This window comes from Physella acuta, unplaced genomic scaffold (genome assembly GCF_028476545.2).
Source record: "Physella acuta isolate Inbredline_101_S28 unplaced genomic scaffold, ASM2847654v3 ptg000023l, whole genome shotgun sequence".
In the NCBI taxonomy this organism is placed as follows: Eukaryota; Metazoa; Mollusca; class Gastropoda; family Physidae; genus Physella; species Physella acuta.
This window is the reverse complement of record NW_026731543.1, coordinates 400,001-418,180: the sequence shown is the minus strand read 5'-3', so window position 1 is coordinate 418,180 and position 18,180 is coordinate 400,001. Positions and strand designations below refer to the sequence as shown.

The 18,180-nt window shown below is 37.4% G+C and overlaps 3 protein-coding genes across 3 annotated transcripts in view; all 3 read left to right on the top strand.

Moving 5' to 3' along the window:
- Nucleotides 1-776: 776 nt before the first annotated feature.
- On the top strand, nt 777-8,802 carry LOC131940835 (uncharacterized). The gene is made up of 4 exons (XM_059299704.1): nt 777-1,780; nt 2,345-2,517; nt 7,025-7,130; nt 8,341-8,802. Exons 1-4 carry the CDS (start codon nt 869-871, stop codon nt 8,497-8,499), a joined length of 1,350 nt encoding a protein of 449 aa, XP_059155687.1. The 5' UTR covers nt 777-868; the 3' UTR covers nt 8,500-8,802.
- Nucleotides 8,803-12,714: 3,912 nt separating this feature from the next.
- Nucleotides 12,715-16,237, top strand: LOC131940831 (uncharacterized). Its single transcript, XM_059299690.1, has 4 exons — nt 12,715-13,718; nt 14,150-14,322; nt 14,861-14,966; nt 15,726-16,237. The coding sequence occupies exons 1-4, from the start codon at nt 12,810-12,812 to the stop codon at nt 15,900-15,902; spliced, it is 1,365 nt and encodes a 454-aa protein (XP_059155673.1). The 5' UTR covers nt 12,715-12,809; the 3' UTR covers nt 15,903-16,237.
- Nucleotides 16,238-16,999: 762 nt separating this feature from the next.
- LOC131940674 (uncharacterized) overlaps nt 17,000-18,180 on the top strand; it is a 4,487-nt gene continuing 3,306 nt past the window's right edge. The window contains exon 1 of the mRNA XM_059299408.1: nt 17,000-17,958. Coding sequence (XP_059155391.1) covers nt 17,050-17,958 — 909 coding nt within the window. The 5' untranslated portion in view covers nt 17,000-17,049. The remainder of the gene's footprint in view (nt 17,959-18,180) is intronic.

The window sequence follows — 18,180 nt, the reverse complement described above, 5'->3', positions numbered from 1 at the left end:
TCTTTCTGGGAACCGTTATCTAAAAATAGGTCTGTCGAAGCGTAAATCAAGAGCAGGGTTAGTAAAACCATTGGTTAGTTATTAAAACGTTTTTTATTAATTTTTTTTTCAGTATTTTACATGTTTTATTTACAATAGAGTTACATGACTAAAAACCATTGCGCGCCTAGCTACCGAACTTGATGGCGCAGCCATTGAACGTGATGGCGCAGCTATTGAACGTGATGACGCGTGTGGTGTGGTTGGATAAAAATACCTACTAATTCGGTCCGAATTTTAATTTATTCAAAAGAAATTTTTGTGACCGAACGAAAGGATATTTTTGAAAACTTTCTTTGGCAACATTGTTCTAAATTATGGCAGGAATCGAATGGTACATGTTTCAAGTCGCTAAGTGGTCTGGTTGCCGAAATATGGGCCAAAAACTGCATTTTTTCGAGTTTTTTTTGGCTTTTCCGGGAAATCCATGAAAGAAACCCGGAATGTTTTTGACCTATGTTCATCCTTGTATCTTGTTTAACATATTTGCTTTTGGAACTAGTCCTCGATATTGCGTCGTTGAGGAGGAGATACGACTTAAAGCTGCGGACACACATCCATTCATTCATTCATACATCCATAATTCCAGAAATGACAGGTTAATAAACGCCGTTCTCCAGAATGGAAATTGCGCTAAAAATTATTTCACAAAATATATGAACTAGCACCCGAATGTTTCACACAACATAAAGCGCACCTTTTGCACGGGTGCGCACTACACAATAGAATGAAGCAGTTTTTTGCGCGTCCATAAAATAACTTTACTCATTACTGTATTCTATTTTGTCCCCACCACCAAATTTAAAACTAAGACTATTGAGCTCGGAAAATGACAAAGAGAAGTATAATTTGCGATATGGTAAGTGGCTTTAAAGCATCATCGCCAGCAGTTAATCAGCAGAGTCAGATGGACGGTCTAACCGTCTACTTAAATGGCCAATCAGACGGCTCGAGTTTTCTGGGCAAGTTGCCTTCAGTGGTGTTGGTAAACATCTTCAGATTTGTTGACAACAAAAATGAGCTGTTAAGGCTTGCGAGTGTGTGTAGATCTTGGAGGGATTTGATTTACACCACGCCTACTTTGTGGAGGAACATGCACCTTAAACTGTGCTGTGATTGTAAATGTTTGAATACTAAAAAAGCTTTCTCGAATGCTATACGCTTCGGCTGCCACTTGTATGAATTGTCAATCTCCGTCTGCAAACACCATAAATGCTATCCAAACTCCTGCTCATTGGCCACCGTTTTTCGGAAATGTTTGCAAGATTTACGTCATCCGACACTGACGTCAATAAAAATAAATGACATAGAACTGCGAGAAGCGTTAACTAGAACCACGCCCGGTATCAGTAGGGAAATGACGCGTTTGGTGTCCAGACTTGACCGTCTACAATGTTTCAAGATGACCAAAGCTCAATGGCCAATAGAAGAAGGCAACAATCTCATCAACACAGTGCTGACCACGTCCAGAGGAACCCTTCAGTCGCTGGACATTGACGGGTTCTTTGAAGAAAAATCGTTGGCTGAGAAACCGGTTAAACTTGACCAACTGACCACTGGTATTCTATCTCTCACCCGCTTGACGAAACTTGGGATTGACTATATATTATTGACTGATGACTTCGTGACTTCACTGTCTAGATCCCATGCAGGACAACTTCAGACACTGAAACTTGTCGCAAGTGTGATTCTTTATGGAACTACTCCACACCTGATCTCTAGAAAGGCCTGGGTGAACCTGGTATGTAAATAATGGCTACGTATTCAAACTTTTGTATTCTAATTTTATGTTTGTATCCCCCGTTCAAAAGGCGTTAACGGCAGGCGCTGGTACTGAGACTGCAATGTTGGTCATCGTAATACTGTAAATATTTGGACTTGAGGTATTGTGTCTGAATTATGTCCATAACTTTTATCCTGAAATTAATTGTCCTGAGATATTTTGTCTAGGATATTTTTGTCTGAGATCGTATGTCCTGTAGCCATGATAGTTTATTACTGTGAAATATATTATTTCTAGTGGTAGCCTAATCAGATATTAGAGATAATAGGTAAGTTAGAATAATAGGGGAGGAGGTGGTGTCTAAATATTTGTTAATATATTTTATTCTCAGGGTTTCTTTCAGAAATTTTTCTCTGGGGATGGGGCGCACTTAAATTGACGAGGGGGGGGGGGGGGCGACTGGTTAATTATCTTTTTTTAAAAATATAAATTCAGTTTTTCTATTTCGTCCGGGGAGATGAAATGTTAGTGTTTCTCTGACAGAGTTTAGTCCATATCGTTTACTTTCCTTGATACTTCCAGACAGATGCCTGTCCAGCAATGAAAGTGGCGTTTTATGTTGACCTAGACATATTAGAGGATTCTGATTTTGAAATACTGGACCCCGTGTTGCCCATCTACAAGATCAACTTTTTAGAAGGGTACAATCTTTACGAACTGGATGATGTGTTGGAATATATCGCCCATAACTTCAGGTTGGTCAGAGACGAGTATGAGAGTATGTGTGAAAGTGTGTTTGTCACGGGTGTATTTTATTGTGTACTAGCCGTCCCGGCCAGGCCCTGCTCTGGCTTCTGTGAAAAACCTTTCTTTTAAAGACCATTACCTGTGTGTTTAGTAATCATCATAAACCCGGCTTTGCCCACCCAAACCACAACCAACCAAAACCAAAACAACAAAACGCAAACAAAACGCTAACACAATTACAAATACAAACGAAAACAAAAACCTAACAACAAACCCAACCACAACCACAAACACCAATACAAACACAAAGAAAAAACAAACAAAAAAGCAAACGAAAACAAAAACCTAACAACAAACCCAACCACAACTACAAACACCAATACGAACACAAAGAAAAAAACAAACGAAAAAGCAAACGAAAACAAACCAAATCCAAACGCAAAACCAACCACAAACACAAACCCAAAGAAAAAAACACAAACGAAAAAGCAAACGAAAACAAACCAAATCCAAACGCAAAACCAAACACAAATACAAACACAAACCCAAAGAAAAAAAACACAAACGAAAACGAAAAAAGAAAGAACAAAAACGAACCAAATCAAAACGCAACCACTAACGCAAACACAACCTAAACACAAAGAAAACACTAACGCGAACATAAACGCAAAGTGCTCACAGTCTAGCCCGGGGCGGAATAGCCTGTTTCAGCTTAATAAACGACTATAGTACCCCAACTTATTCATAGTCTTTTGCACTCACTTTAACGAACGTAGGCGCCAAACCGAACAAGGGAGGCCTGGGGCCCCAAATAGCACCCTGTCGGGATGCCGGAGGACGCCCGGATTTGATTCACTTAAAGACTATAATAACCTTTCTTATCCATAGTCTATCGCACTGTTTAAAACAAAATTATGCAGCATAGAGCTCACATGATAGCCCAGGGTGCTAAATCGAACCGTGCAGGGGCGCCGGCGGACGCGCCTGTTTCAATTTAGTGAACAAAATGATAATACTCCAAGCTTATCCGTAAATGGAAAGAAATAAACATATATGATTTGTAGGACCTGGCTTATTAAATGTTATTGATTTTAAAAAATAACTATTGAACAGTATGTTCAGTGTATAGAATAAATAAAAGGCAGTATTAAATAAAATACTTTAAAAAAACTTTTTAAAAAACCACGTTTTTCTTGTGGACTAAAAAGTAGAAAATAATTTTTTCTTCCGACCCTAGGGGATCTACCAATGACTGCTCGTAGATTTTGTTCATACATTTGATGACAAAAAACGTGGGTACGTTCACCATCAAATTTCCCGACCCATCTGCCCGACCCACGTTTTTTTGTCATCAAATGTATGAACAAAATCTACGAGCAGTCATTGGTAGATCCCCTAGGGTCGGAAGAAAAATTTATTTTCTACTTTTTAGTCCACAAGAAAAACGTGGTTTTTTAAAAAGTTTTTTTAAGTATTTTATTTTCTCCTTTTTAGTCCGTTGCTACACATGAAAAACGTGGTTTTTAAAAAGTTTTTTATATAGTTTATTTTCTACTTTATCTAATGACTTGATTAAGTATGACTTGACTAAGTGTTTTTAAATACACGGACTAAAAAAATCTTGAGCGACCGATACGCTTTAAACAGAGAAAGGGTGTAATTTACGTTGCTGGCGTGGAGATCTACTCACGAATCACGTGATCAAATCTCCCATAAACAAACAAATAAACGCGAAGCTGAGTTAAGGAAAAACGTGTTAATGTGTATTTTAGCATGCCCAGCGTACCAACCGTGTCACCGTTAACAATGTGTTACCGTGTCCGTTCTCCTTTTTAGTCCGTTGCTACACATAAAAAACGTGGTTTTTTAAAAAGTTTTTTTAAGTATTTTATTTTCTCCTTTTTAGTCCGTTGCTACACGTGAAAAACGTGGTTTTTAAAAAAGTGTTTATAAATACACGGACTAAAAATCTTGAGCGACCAGGATTCGAACCTGGGTTGTCGCGGCCACAACGCGAAGTACTAACCACTATACGATCACGGCCAGCGCGCTCACATCGATTGGGGCCGAAGTAACTGTGTCAATAGGCCTCAAGTCTTGTCGGTATCTTTAGAAATCATGTCCTCAATTTTATGGTCCTTGGGGCGTAATTAAATTAAGCTAATTACGGTCACTAATTGCTAGTTTTTATGATTGCATCTGAAATTGTTAGGCGAAAGTAGCATGCATGCCAAATTTCAGGTCTCTAGAGCAATCAGAAGTGGGCTAATTTTCGATGTCAATTTTAACAACAAACAAACAAACGCGAAGCTGAGTTAAGAAAAACGTGTTAAAATGAAAATTGTTTTTAAAGACTTTCAATAGTAATTTTTAAACTCATAAATTTAGACTATGAGCACGATAATAATCTAACACTTAAATCCATCGAAGTATCCACGACAAACAATTTTTTTCAAACATGTTACATACAGAATTGAGCTTTATATATTAGATGCGTGTTTATGAGTTAACGTGTTAGTGTTTGTCTCTGTGTTGGCGTTTATGTGCATGTGTGTATGTTTATATGTTTTACTTAAGCGAAAGAAAAAATAAATTAGCACGTAACATGTTCAACAAAGTTCAGTGAATTTTTGAGAAGTTCGATAAACTTTAGAGATCAAGTGTAGCATTAGCTGCACGTGAGGAAAAGAGTTTAACACCAGCAGTGTAGAGAAGTAAAGCGCCTCTGCCTAACACCTCCCTCAGCATCTTGAGTAAGCTCTAGTCGGCTGATTTCCAAGAATATACGCTTTACAAAACAGCTTACCATTAATATTTTCTACATTTTCCTTTCGTATGTTTCTTTACATCACATTTTATTTATAAATACTTTTCTTATTAAGTATTTGTAACAAAAACAGCAGACGACAAATGCTACGGCACATAATTACATTCGTATCTTTAGTTTATCTTGAGGGTGATGTTTGGTTTGTTTGTTTGTTACTCACACCTATTAGATCGGGTACTTGCATTTGCAAGTAATTTGCAGGGAAATTGTTCTTGGCAAAGTCTGCTATTTACTCTCTTTTTAACGAGAAAATTAGAGGCATTTAAATAATCGAGTTTTAAGTGACCGAACACTGACCTAAACTGACCGAGGCTTGAATTAGATCAACCACCTACAGAAGCGAGAAAATGTTCATATTTGGTAAGGAGATATTAAAGGGACCTAACAACGTTAGGAATGTAAACTTTTAATTTACCCCGTTCTTTGACTACACGAAAAAATAAACGAAGAAAACGTTTGGAAGAAAGAAACATTCTTAAAATTTATGCTAAACGGTTTTCATAAGGTGCGAAAATAAATAAAAATGAAATTTTTTTATCGCTCAATAGGGCTTGTAAGTAGGTCACCAACCAGTTCTACGGCTCAATAACACCATAGAGCTGGTTGGTGACCTACTTACCAGCCCTATTATCTATATATATAATTCTTTTCTTGGAAACGCTAGAAAACAAGCTGTAAGCGCGCTCCCTACCACCCCATCCCTAAATGGTCTGGTGAGCTGTGGTTTACGCTAAATGTTTACAATCGAAGAGCCGGGTTTAGTGACGGCAATTAGGGGCAGATAATTTAGTTTTGAAACCAGGAGGAGGCTGCTTCCACGGGGGTTGGGGGAAAGGAGGGTGGGGGTAGTATCGTTCTTAACGACCTACTGATAGTGTTTTAAAGCAAATATTTTTAGTGGCAGCTGTCGAATTTACAAATTATGAATTACTGAAAAGTAGAAAATAAAACAACTAAATAGCGGCGTATGATATGCCGCGGGTTGGCTCGTACCTAGATATTATACCTAAAGGGATATAACTGCGTCATGAATTTTAAACTTTAATTTCCACAGTTCTTTGATTACACACGAAAATAAACGATTATAGCATGTGGATAAAAGAAAAACAATCATTTAATTTCTAATAACTGATATCTGAGATTTTGAAAACAATTAGTTTCTCTTATAGCCTTCTTTATAACAATTTATGTAGTATATTAATTTTTTTTCAGAAACAACGTATACAGTAAAGCAGTCATCATTTATAGCATGTAGATGTTCCGACATCAGGGAGAATATATCCCTACTATAATGATCAAACTAAAAAATGTGTATACATTAATAATGCTTTAAATTGATAATTTTATTTATTCCCAAATACCAGTCAGTACAGGGTATATGAAGTTTAATGAGCACATTAGTCACGGCCGTTTACATATAAATTTTACCACAAATGCCAGTACAGGGCCGGTATGACTGGTAGACTATATAATACTATATATAATCTGCTCTTGATTTAGATAGCAACTTACCCTTTTCTAACCCCTTCCCTACGCCCCATTTCAAGCCCAACAGCGTCAAATACAGCTAGATATTTAGACAGACGCTCAAGTCAACTGCTGCCTGCTTAGTCGTTAGTAAACTAGGATAGGGAAGATGACTCTAGCTCAAGGGAAACAACTAACACTCATACCCATTTTGTCCACAGAAAGAGCTTGGTGAAGCTAGAGGGCGACATAGACAGTGACAATGTTCTAACTGACGACGTCTTTCTACAGTTTGTTCGGAAATGTCGACGTTTACGATGTGTTAACGTAAGCTAAAGATAAAACAAACCACCATTCAGACCACAATACAGACCACAATACAGACCACCATACAAACCACCATACAAACCACCATACAGAACAACATACAGAACAACATACAGACCACCATACAGACCACCATACAGACCACCATACAGACCACCATACAGACCACCATACAGACCACCATACAGACCACCATACAGACCACCATACAGACCACCATACAGACCACCATACAGACCACCATACAGACCACCATACAGACCACCATACAGACCATACAGACCACCATACAGACCACCATACAGACCACCATACAGACCACCATACAGACCACCATACAGATTTATATCACCATTTAAATCTACAAGCATTATAAACACGATAATAGCATAATTATCTTGAAGTACAAACATTTCTATGTACAGTAGTACACTACATTTCTATATACAGTAGTACATTATTATAAAACGCAATGCAATACTTACTAGACAATAATAGTTAGCTTACCGTAGCCATTTTCACGTAACGATATATATTTCACGAAATTTTCATGTTTAGCGAGGTTCCCCTCCCTAAATTAGGTTCCATTTTGTGAAAAGAAATTAAGTTAAAATAAATTAAAGATTTTTTTGTAATTGGGGGGACGCTACCAGAGTCAGAAGACTCGGCATTTTTTTTATTCAGCATTTATTTGGATAAATATATACAATAACACATTTTTTTTAACACAGATAGGATTATATAAATCTTCCTAAAATTACCAAATATCTAACATAAAATAAGATTCATTTTTTTCTAAATTTCAGTTCAAATTTTTTTTATCAACATAATTTTTTTTTAAATTTTTAAAAAATTTAAATTTTCAAACATTTGTTTCAAAAAACAAATTAAATTGAATTTTTGTCGAACATCTGATTAAGCGGGTTCCATACAGTTCATATAAAACCTTTCGCTTTGCATCAGATATGGTTATGTCGGTTCCATAAAGTTTAAATCAAATCTTTGGCTTTTCATCTGATCTTAAGTCAAGCTGGTTCCATAAAATTCACGTATTCCCGTTTATGCGCTTTATCGTGTGCGTCCTATCAAATCCTGTTTCCTCGACTAGGTACCTGGTTATCACACATAAGCTTAACGACAGTGTTGTTTTATTGCTAACTACCTCCTCATATATTTTTACACCCGCACTAACCCTTATCCCAAACTGCAGGTTTCTGACTACTTCCTAAAACCAGAGACAGCGAAGACTGCCATGAAGTTGATAGGAGACAGAAAGCGAAGACACGACTTGATAATGTTACAGGGACAGCCAACCAAACGAACTAAAACAGGACCGGCCAATGGTCCATGTTCCAACATAGCCAATTAGGCAACAACGAGGATATGTTACAACAGAAGGATGTTTTAACATTAATGAGAAAAACTTCGATTATTTTAGGATATCGATTTTTTAGCCTTTTATAGAAAGTTACTAGTGAACGTGCCAGACCCAATAACCAAATTATTCGCTTAGTTTTTTCTTTTCGCAGTTTTATAACATAACCTATTTACAGTTAAGTATTGCATTTTAACAGATTTTCAAAATCGTTTTATAAAATCTATAAATTGTACTTTTGTTATAAATATAATAAAATGTTTCATAAATATACTCCGAGTTGAACTATGTCAAGATTTACAACAAAAAAAAACAAACCCAGTAAGCCTTAATGGCGAACAGGGATTACAAAATAAAATTAAAGGTAAAAATGTAAAAAATAAAAAACAGATGGCTCAACTGAAGATTAACCAGCAATGGCTGTGCTGGTATATAAAGAATTGGCCAAAGAATGACAGCCTAGACAGCCTTTCTGATAATTTTATAGCAGAGACTGAAGCTACGGAACATGCAGATAACCTTCAGATAGGTCACACTGAATCCTCATCAGATTGTCCTTCTCACAGATGACAGTTCTGTCCTGCTGTCTCAGAGAAATCAAAAAGCCTCTTTTATCTGATATCTCAGACCAGCCATAGAAAGCTTAAACTATATCAGCAACACGTCTGTGCTTCAGTAGATAACGGGCATTATATATATACTAGGCATGCTGCCCAGCTTCGCTTAGGCTTTCGAAAACATTGTGAATTTTAATGCTTAATTAATTCGCCCGAGGGTCGGTCTACGATCTCAGGAGTTATGAAGAGGTTCCTCCGTGGACATTTTTTTTTCGATTTATAGCTCATATAAGGCGCCGGTCAGTCGAGGTCAGTTTTGACCCCATCATCGTAGACTTTTCGGCCAACCGGCCCCCGTGTTCTGTTGCCCCAAGGCAAGATCCTGCCAAATTTGAAGCGCATGCGGCGCCGGGAAGTGCCCTATCGGGCACCCGACAACTTTGCTTTATATATTATAGAGATTAGCAAATTGCATAGATAAACAAAGATTTCAATAAAGTAATTAAGGCCTTAATACTTTAGTATAGACATGTATTATTTGAATAGATTCTAGATCTAGGTAGGGTCTACATAAATTTTATAAGTTTAGGCCGGAAAAATTGTATTGTATACATTTCATAGTGTACGTAGATCTAAATCAAATTTGAATGAAATAGTTCATTTCTTTTTATTCTCAACACGGCAGATGACGTCATTAGTTAATGTATAAGCAATAGTGACGTCACAGTTTTATGCGTTCTTTTTCACATCTATTAATGCTTTTCCGGTTGCATAAATAAAATTGTTTTTCTACATTCGAATACGCCTGTATTTTTTATTTTTCTTTTTTAAATAAAATTGTGGTTATACATTTAAAACATCTAACATATTATTTTCAACAAAAGTCCGTATAAAGTTCTCCATATATCGCTGCCGTTTCTGACTTGATGTCCGGCGAAAATATTTTGCGGACAGACAGAGAGAGAGAGAGAAGTGCGCACATTGGGCTTTTATATATTAGGATATATATATATACTAGCTGCATCCCGTGCTCCGCCACGGTAAATCTTTTTTTAAATGTACCAACTTGGGAACAGAACAAAACTAAACACAACACAAATGAACGCAAAAAAAAGTCACAAACGAAAAAAAAACACAAAACTCATACCAAAAAAACAATTTAAATGCAATCATCAAGGCATATTGCTCACAGTCTAGCCCGTAGCGCCAAATCGTGCCCTTTCCGAGCGCCGGCGGACGCGTCTGACTCCGTGAATAAGGCGTAGCGACCCTTTCCGGCGCCCGGGGACAAACTCAAACTTTCAATTTCCACCCCACCCCCTCAAACTTTCGATTTGCACCCCCTCCCCCCCCCCCCCCCCGCAAATTTTCAATTTGTATTTCCAGCCCATTTAGGCGCCCCCTAAGGTCGGCGCCCGGGGACAAATGCCCCCCCCCCCCTTTGCTACGCCTCTGCTATAAAACCCCTGGCTTGTCCGGAAACCAAAAGATAAAATAATAATTAGTAAACAATACGTATAGCGTATAAAATAAATTAAACGCAGTATTTAGAATATCCGTGTTTTACCGACCATATTGCACTTTATAAATTCATGCATTTTTTTCAGTACTTTTTAAAATTTACAATAAAGTTTCATGACTAAAACCATTGCGCACCTAATGAACGTGATGACTTAATATAATAATTCGAGAATAGTTGATTAAAAATTTTAATTAGTAAACAGTACATTCAGTGAATAAAATAAATAAAATATAGCCTTTTATCAATCAATGCTAATTATAATATTCCAACAATAATGTACTCTTACACGTCTGCATAATTTGCATTCACATTTTGCTAATTATATTATTCCAACAATTATTCCGTCTTGCAGATTTTGCATTCACATTTTTAGCGCGAGTTCAATTTATTTTTAAATTACCTCCTTTGGCAAAATTACTAAACAGTTTAATTAGATTTTTCTACCCTACAGTTATTATGTTATGAAAATGTATCCATTTTTTCTAGGAATATAAACGAAAACGATATTTGACATTGATCCATTTAATATGCTTTAGCAATGTGCGTGTATTTAATATTCTCTTTACGTTATGCAAAAAAGTAAAAACGGTGGCAATTATAAAATAGCTCTATGCCGTTATATAAACAAACCCTACTCTATTTCTTATAATAAGACACTGCAGTGCACTGAAAAGCACAGTAAGGTGCGATGTTTCCTTTTATGGTTTCAAAATCTATAACGATGACAGAAGGACTGACACACGCTCAGCCCGCTTATATTATATATATATATATATGTATGTATATATATATATATATATATATATATATATATATATATATATATATATATATATATATATATATATATATATATATATATATATATATATATATATACAAGCAAATGTGATCGCCGAAATTCTTGCTAAAATTTGGGTCAAAGAAGACAGAGATTTCAATACATCCAAAAGAAATTGTAAAATTTGTAAAAAATAAATAAAACGAAAACAAGTCAGCATCTAGTCTGGCTCTCACATGCTAATTAAAGCAAGTACGACGCCTATATCAAACAAAATTATCGCTAGACTTAGAACAGGCCAGAACAGCATGAAACAGCTTATATTTAGAAACTTAAACGTAGAGCCAACGAGGCATGCCCTTGTGTTCTTACATTCAGGGTCAGCTCGTTGTTTGACCAAATGTCGTCTTCTTGTCTACAAAATGCAAGGCCGCATGAAAATTATAAGAAATATAAAACTCATTCAAATATGAAAATTATGAAAATGGTAAAGTATTATGTAAATACACTGATTACCATTTTAAATTTCGTCACTATATCAGAAAACAAGGTAATTAAAAAGGCTAGTGACAATTTTAGCGCAATTTCCTTATGTTATCTAAAAATAGCTCTGTCGTAGCGTAAATCAAGAGCAGGGTTAGTAAAACCATTGGTTAGTTATTAAAACGTTTTTTATTAATTTTTTTTCAGTATTTTACATGTTTTATTTAAAATAGAGTTACATGACTAAAAACCATTGCGCGCCTAGCTACCGAACTTGATGGCGCAGACATTGAACGTGATGGCGCAGCTATTGAACGTAATGACGTGTGTGGTGTGGTTGGATAAAAATGCCTACTAATTCGGTCCGAATTTTAATTAATTCAAAATTTTTTTTGTGACCGAACGAAAGGATATTTTTCAAAACTTTCTTCGGCAATATTGTTCTAAATTATGGCAGAAATCGATTGGTACATGTTTCAAGTCGCTAAGTGGTCTGGTTGCCGAAATATGGGCCAAAAACTGCATTTTTTCGAGGTTTTTTTGGCTTTTCCGTGAAATCCATGAAAGAAACCCGGAATTTTTTTGGCCTATGTTCATTCTTGTATCTTGCTTAACATAATTGCTTTGGAACTAGTCCTCGATATTGCTTCGTTGAGGAGGAGATACGACTTAAAGCTGCGGACACACATCCATTCATTCATTCATACATCCATACATCCAGAAATAACGGGTTTATAAACGCCGTTCTCCAGAATGGAAATTGCGCTAAAAATTATTTCACAAAATATATGAACCAGCACCCGAATGTTTCACACAACATAAAGCGCACCTTTTGCACGGGTGCGCACGACACATTAGAAGGAAGCAGTTTTTTGCGCGTCCATAAAATAACTTTACTCATTACTGTATTCTATTTTGTCCCCACCACCAAATTTAAAACTAAGACTACTGAGCTCGGAAAATGACAAAGAGAAGTATAATTTGCGATATGGTAAGTGGCTTTAAAGCATCATCGCCAGCAGTTAATCAGCAGAGTCAGATGGACGGTCTAACCGTCTACTTAAATGGCCAATCAGACGGCTCGAGTTTTCTGGGCAAGTTGCCTTCAGTGGTGTTGGTAAACATCTTCCGATTTGTTGACAACAAAAATGAGCTGTTAAGGCTTGCGAGTGTGTGTAGATCTTGGAGGGATTTGATTTACACCACGCCTACTTTGTGGAGGAACATGCACCTGAAACTGTGCTGCAAATGTAAATGTTTGAACAGGAAAAAAGCTTTCTCGACAGCTAAACGCTTCGGATGCCACTTGTGTGAATTGTCAATCTCCGTCTGCAAACACCATAAATGCTATCCAAACTGCTGCTACTTGGCCACCGTTTTCCGGAAATATTTGCAAGATTTACGTCATCCGACACTGACGTCAATAAAAATAAATGACATAGAACTGCGATTCGCATCAACTAGAACCATGTCCAGTATCAGTAGGGAAATGACGCGTTTGGTGTCCAGACTTGACCGTCTACAATGTTTCAAGATGACCAAAGCTCAATGGCCAAAAGAAGAAGGCAACAATCTCCTCAACACAGTGCTGACCACATCCAGAGGAACCCTTCAATCGCTGGACATTGACGGATTCTTCGAAGAAAAACCGTTGGCTGAGAAGCCGGTTAAACTTGACCAACTGACCACTGGTATCCTATCTCTCACCCGCTTGACGAAACTTGGGATTGACTATATATTATTGACTGATGACTTCGTGACTTCACTGTCTAGATCCCACGCAGGACAACTACAGAAACTGAAACTTGTTGCTACGGGGATTGCGGATGAATTTATACAAAAGATCACCAGCAACTGTTGGGTGAAGCTGGTATGTATATACGGAACCAAATCCTACCCCCCCCCAACACACACACACACTCCCCGTTAATCATCCCCGGCCTTTTCCCCCACCCATCATTACTCTCATGTACATCAAAGCTCCCCTCTCTAGTATCTCACTCCTGTCATTTGCTTCCCTCATTACTCTCTCCTCTGACTTTAATCTCTTCTACTTTCCTTTCTTAATTCTAGTCCCTTCTCGCTCTTCTATCCCCCCTCACTCTTTACTCGCTCCTCTTTATCTTCTGTCTGTCATCTCTCTCTCTGCTTTCTTGTCCAATCTCTCCCTTTTTTTTTCTCTCTCTCTCTCTCTGTACTCACTTCTTTATCTCCACTCTCTCCACTCTCTCCTCTTTTCTCTCTTCCTCTCTCACAGCAAACAGAGTATTTGCCTATATTTTTTCTCTGTTCCCCCACCAGATAAAAGCTTGTCCAGCACTGCAAGTGGCGTTTTATGTTGACCCCGAAATATTCGAAAATAATACTCTTGACCTGATGGACCCCGTCTTGCCCATCTGCAAGATCAAATTCTTTGAAGAGGACAGGAATACCGACATGACTGGTGTGTTGATACATATCGCCATTAACTTTAGGTACGTCAGAGACTCGCTTTGTTTCTAACTGGGTGTTTTTGTTAACACTGGTTGTAACAGTATGTGCGTTTATATATATAGGCCTATATTTATATGTATAGGCCTATATATATATATATATATATATATATATATATATATATATATATATATATATATATATAGGCCCTATACAGTTTAATTGAGGTGACTGCTTCAGTATTGGTATCATAGACCCTCACCAGCAGTGGAGATGTCGAGATGTGTCCATTTGTTCTTTAAAGTGTATTTGACTTAACCTATTTATTAATGAAACTAAAACTAAAAAGGCATTGTTTTATCTTTATTTTTGTAAATTTGTCGCCCAAGGGTCACCCCAATAACTGGTGTCATGGGGTGCGGCCCAACTATTTCTCCACTCCATCCCTTCTCCCCCTGCTAAACGTAAAAATAGACCAAGATGTTAATACTGCTGGCTTATGTAGGTGTCTAACAAGGGTAGGGAAGATAACGCTAGCTCAAGGGAGAAAACTAATCATTCTAACCATGTTGCCTACAGACAGAGCCTTGTGATGCTGTCCGGCGACTTGAACCACAGATCGGAAAAGATCGATGCAACCTTTCTGAATCTTGTCCGAAAGTGTCAATATCTGCGATATGTCAATGTAAGTCAAAGATAAGACCACCATACAGTTAACATACAGAGCAACATACAGACCAACATACAGTTACGATAAAAGCCAACATATAGGCGAATATACAGACTAACATACAGGCCAACATTCATTCAACATTCAGACCAACACTCATACCAACACACAGACCAACATGCAAATCAACATACAGTCCAACGAATCTTTTTATGTTAAACTACCTCTAACCATACAAGCAACATTATAACACTATCTGAGACAGGTAAAGTAACATCAAGCCGACATGTACCGTAATATTAGGCTCCACCCTCCAACCTATCTACATCCAACATAAGATAAATTTTAATTTTAACGACTGATTTTTTTAGAATCAGAGCTACGCCGCTGATATGAATTCATAATTTTAACGACTGATTTTTTAGAATGATTAATACCATCTCTACTACTTCCTACACCACCACTAACCTCCTACACCACCACTAACCCTCCTACACCACCACTAACCCTCCTACACCACCACTAACCCTTATCCCACACTACAGGTGTCTACCTCCTACACCACCACTAACCCTCCTACACCACCACTAACCCTTATCCCACACTACAGGTGTCTACCTCCTACACCACCACTAACCCTCCTACACCACCATTAACCCCCCTACACCACCACTAACCCTCCTATACCACCACTAACCCTCCTACACCACCACTAACCTCCTACACCACCACTAACCCCCCTACACCACCACTAACCCTTATCCCACACTGCAGGTGTCTGGCTACTTCCTAAAACCAGAGACAGCTAAGACTGCCATGAAGTTGATAGGAGACAGAAAGCGAAGGTACGACTTGAGAATGTTACAGGGGCCACCAACCAAACGAGCGAAGACAGGACCGGCCAATGGCCCACACTCGAACATGGCCAACTTGGCCACGACGCGGACTTAGTAACAACAGATGTTTATTGATACAATGTGAACAACCTGAATTTGTAGTATTTAAACCTTAGCTTATAAATGATAAACAGTTGTAAATATCATCGGACTCTTGGTAAAGTACAGTCAATGTTTAACAATAAGTGGACAAATCGTATCGCTGATGATCTATGTTTAAATCGTTTTTAACTATATTTTAATCTCATTTTATATACGACTTGGATTACAATATACTTATATATATTTATATCTGATTTGTTTTTAACGTTTTATAAACTCTATACAATGAAATTTTGACCGACTGTATTGGTCTTTTTGTTATAAGCATAATAAAACGTTTGATACATATACTTTGTGTTATAAGTATAATAAATCTTTTGATACATATACTTTGTGTTTTGGCGTCTATGAATCTAAACACTCGCTTAAATAGATACTGTATTATCCTGTCGGCGATTTTCTCAGGACCCAAACACAACCTGCACTACACTTAAATAAAACAAATATTAAAAACATGTATGAGAACAAGCTTTTAAATGCGGTAAAAATAAGATAAATAATACGTAGCTGCTTTCTTTAATAAAATCGCCAAAACTTGTAGTCGATTGCATGAGCGACCAATGCTTTTATAAAACCATTTAAATTAAATTTATCATTATTAAGATTTTTATTGTTTTATTTTTTGCTTTTTATTAATTCGTTAAAAATAAAATAGACGCCATATATAGGCTACGACAATAAATAGCTGCGCTAAACCACATCAGTTGCCTGCACTCTCTAAAAGACAATTATCTGCCCCTTCTGAGTCCGTGGTCAACTCGTAGGTAAAATTACAAACAAGCTGAGAAACAATAGTTGACTGTCGACGGCTAGCTTATACCGATACAGTAATAAATCGACCCATGATTTTCTTTATAGTTATTTAAATAGCTGTGCACTTCCAGCATGTAACTCCCTCGTACAACTATTTCTGATAAGATATAAATTAAATTTCAGCCTAACATAATAACCAATAGCCAGTGCAACGCACCTTTCTGCACTAGTGTGCAGAATTCTATTGAAGGAAGTAACTTTTATGCGCACTTATGACGTCATTTAATAAATGTCTTCTGTCTTTTGCCGCCAACAGACCCCAGGTGTAAAGCTCAATCACTTTGAGAATGGAAAAGGTAATTAAGATTTGTGATACCAATAGTGGTTTGAGTGTATCCTCGCCAGCAGTCAAACATAAGAGTCAGATGGACGGTCTAACCGTCTACTTAAATGGCCAATCAGACGGCTCAAGTTTTCTAGGCAAGTTGCCTTCAGTGGTGTTGGTAAACATCTTCAGATTTGTTGACAACAAAAATGAGCTGTTAAGGCTAGCGAGTGTGTGTAGATCTTGGAGGGATTTGATTTACACCACGCCTACTTTGTGGAGGAACATGCACCTCGAGTTCTGCTGCAACTGTAAATGTTTAAACAGGAAAACAGCTTTCTCGAACGTTAAACGTTTTGGATGTCACTTGTATGAGTTGTCGATTTCAATATGTGAACACCACAAATACCACGTGTTTTGTAACTTTTTGGTCATTGACTTGCGGAAACTGCTGCTCAGTTTACACCATTCGACACTAAAGTCTGTAAAAATTGATGATATAATAGTTCTGGAAACATCGTGCAGAACAATGTCCGGTATCAGTCGGGATTTGACGTCCATGGTGTCAAGACTTGACCGTCTACAATGTTTCAAGATGACCAAATCTCAATGGCCAATAGAAGAAGGCAACAATCTCATCAACACAGTGCTGACCACGTCCAGAGGAACCCTTCAGTCGCTGGACATTGACAGGTTCTTCCACACACGCTTGTTGGCTGAGAAACCGGTTAAACTTGACCAACTGACCACTGGTATCCTATCTCTCACCCGCTTGACGAAACTTGGGATTGACTATATATTATTGACTGATGACTTCGTGACTTCACTGTCTAGATCACATGCAGGACAACTTCAGAAACTGAAACTTATGGCAAGCGCGGCTATGAATCAACTCATTCCAAAGATCTCTAGCAACTGTTGGGAGAAGCTGGTATGTAAATAATGGCTGCTTGTTCAAGCGTTTGCATGACGTATTCGATTCTAATTTTACGCTTGTATGTTATTACCCAAACACTCTAGTGAGTTAGAGTTATCTGATTTAAGAACTTGTCCAGTGTTAGCTTAGGCAAATTATTCTCCATTACAAATTGCACGCATTTGTCATAATTGCCAGCATATTTTAATACGATGATGAAATGGCAAGTAACTAAAC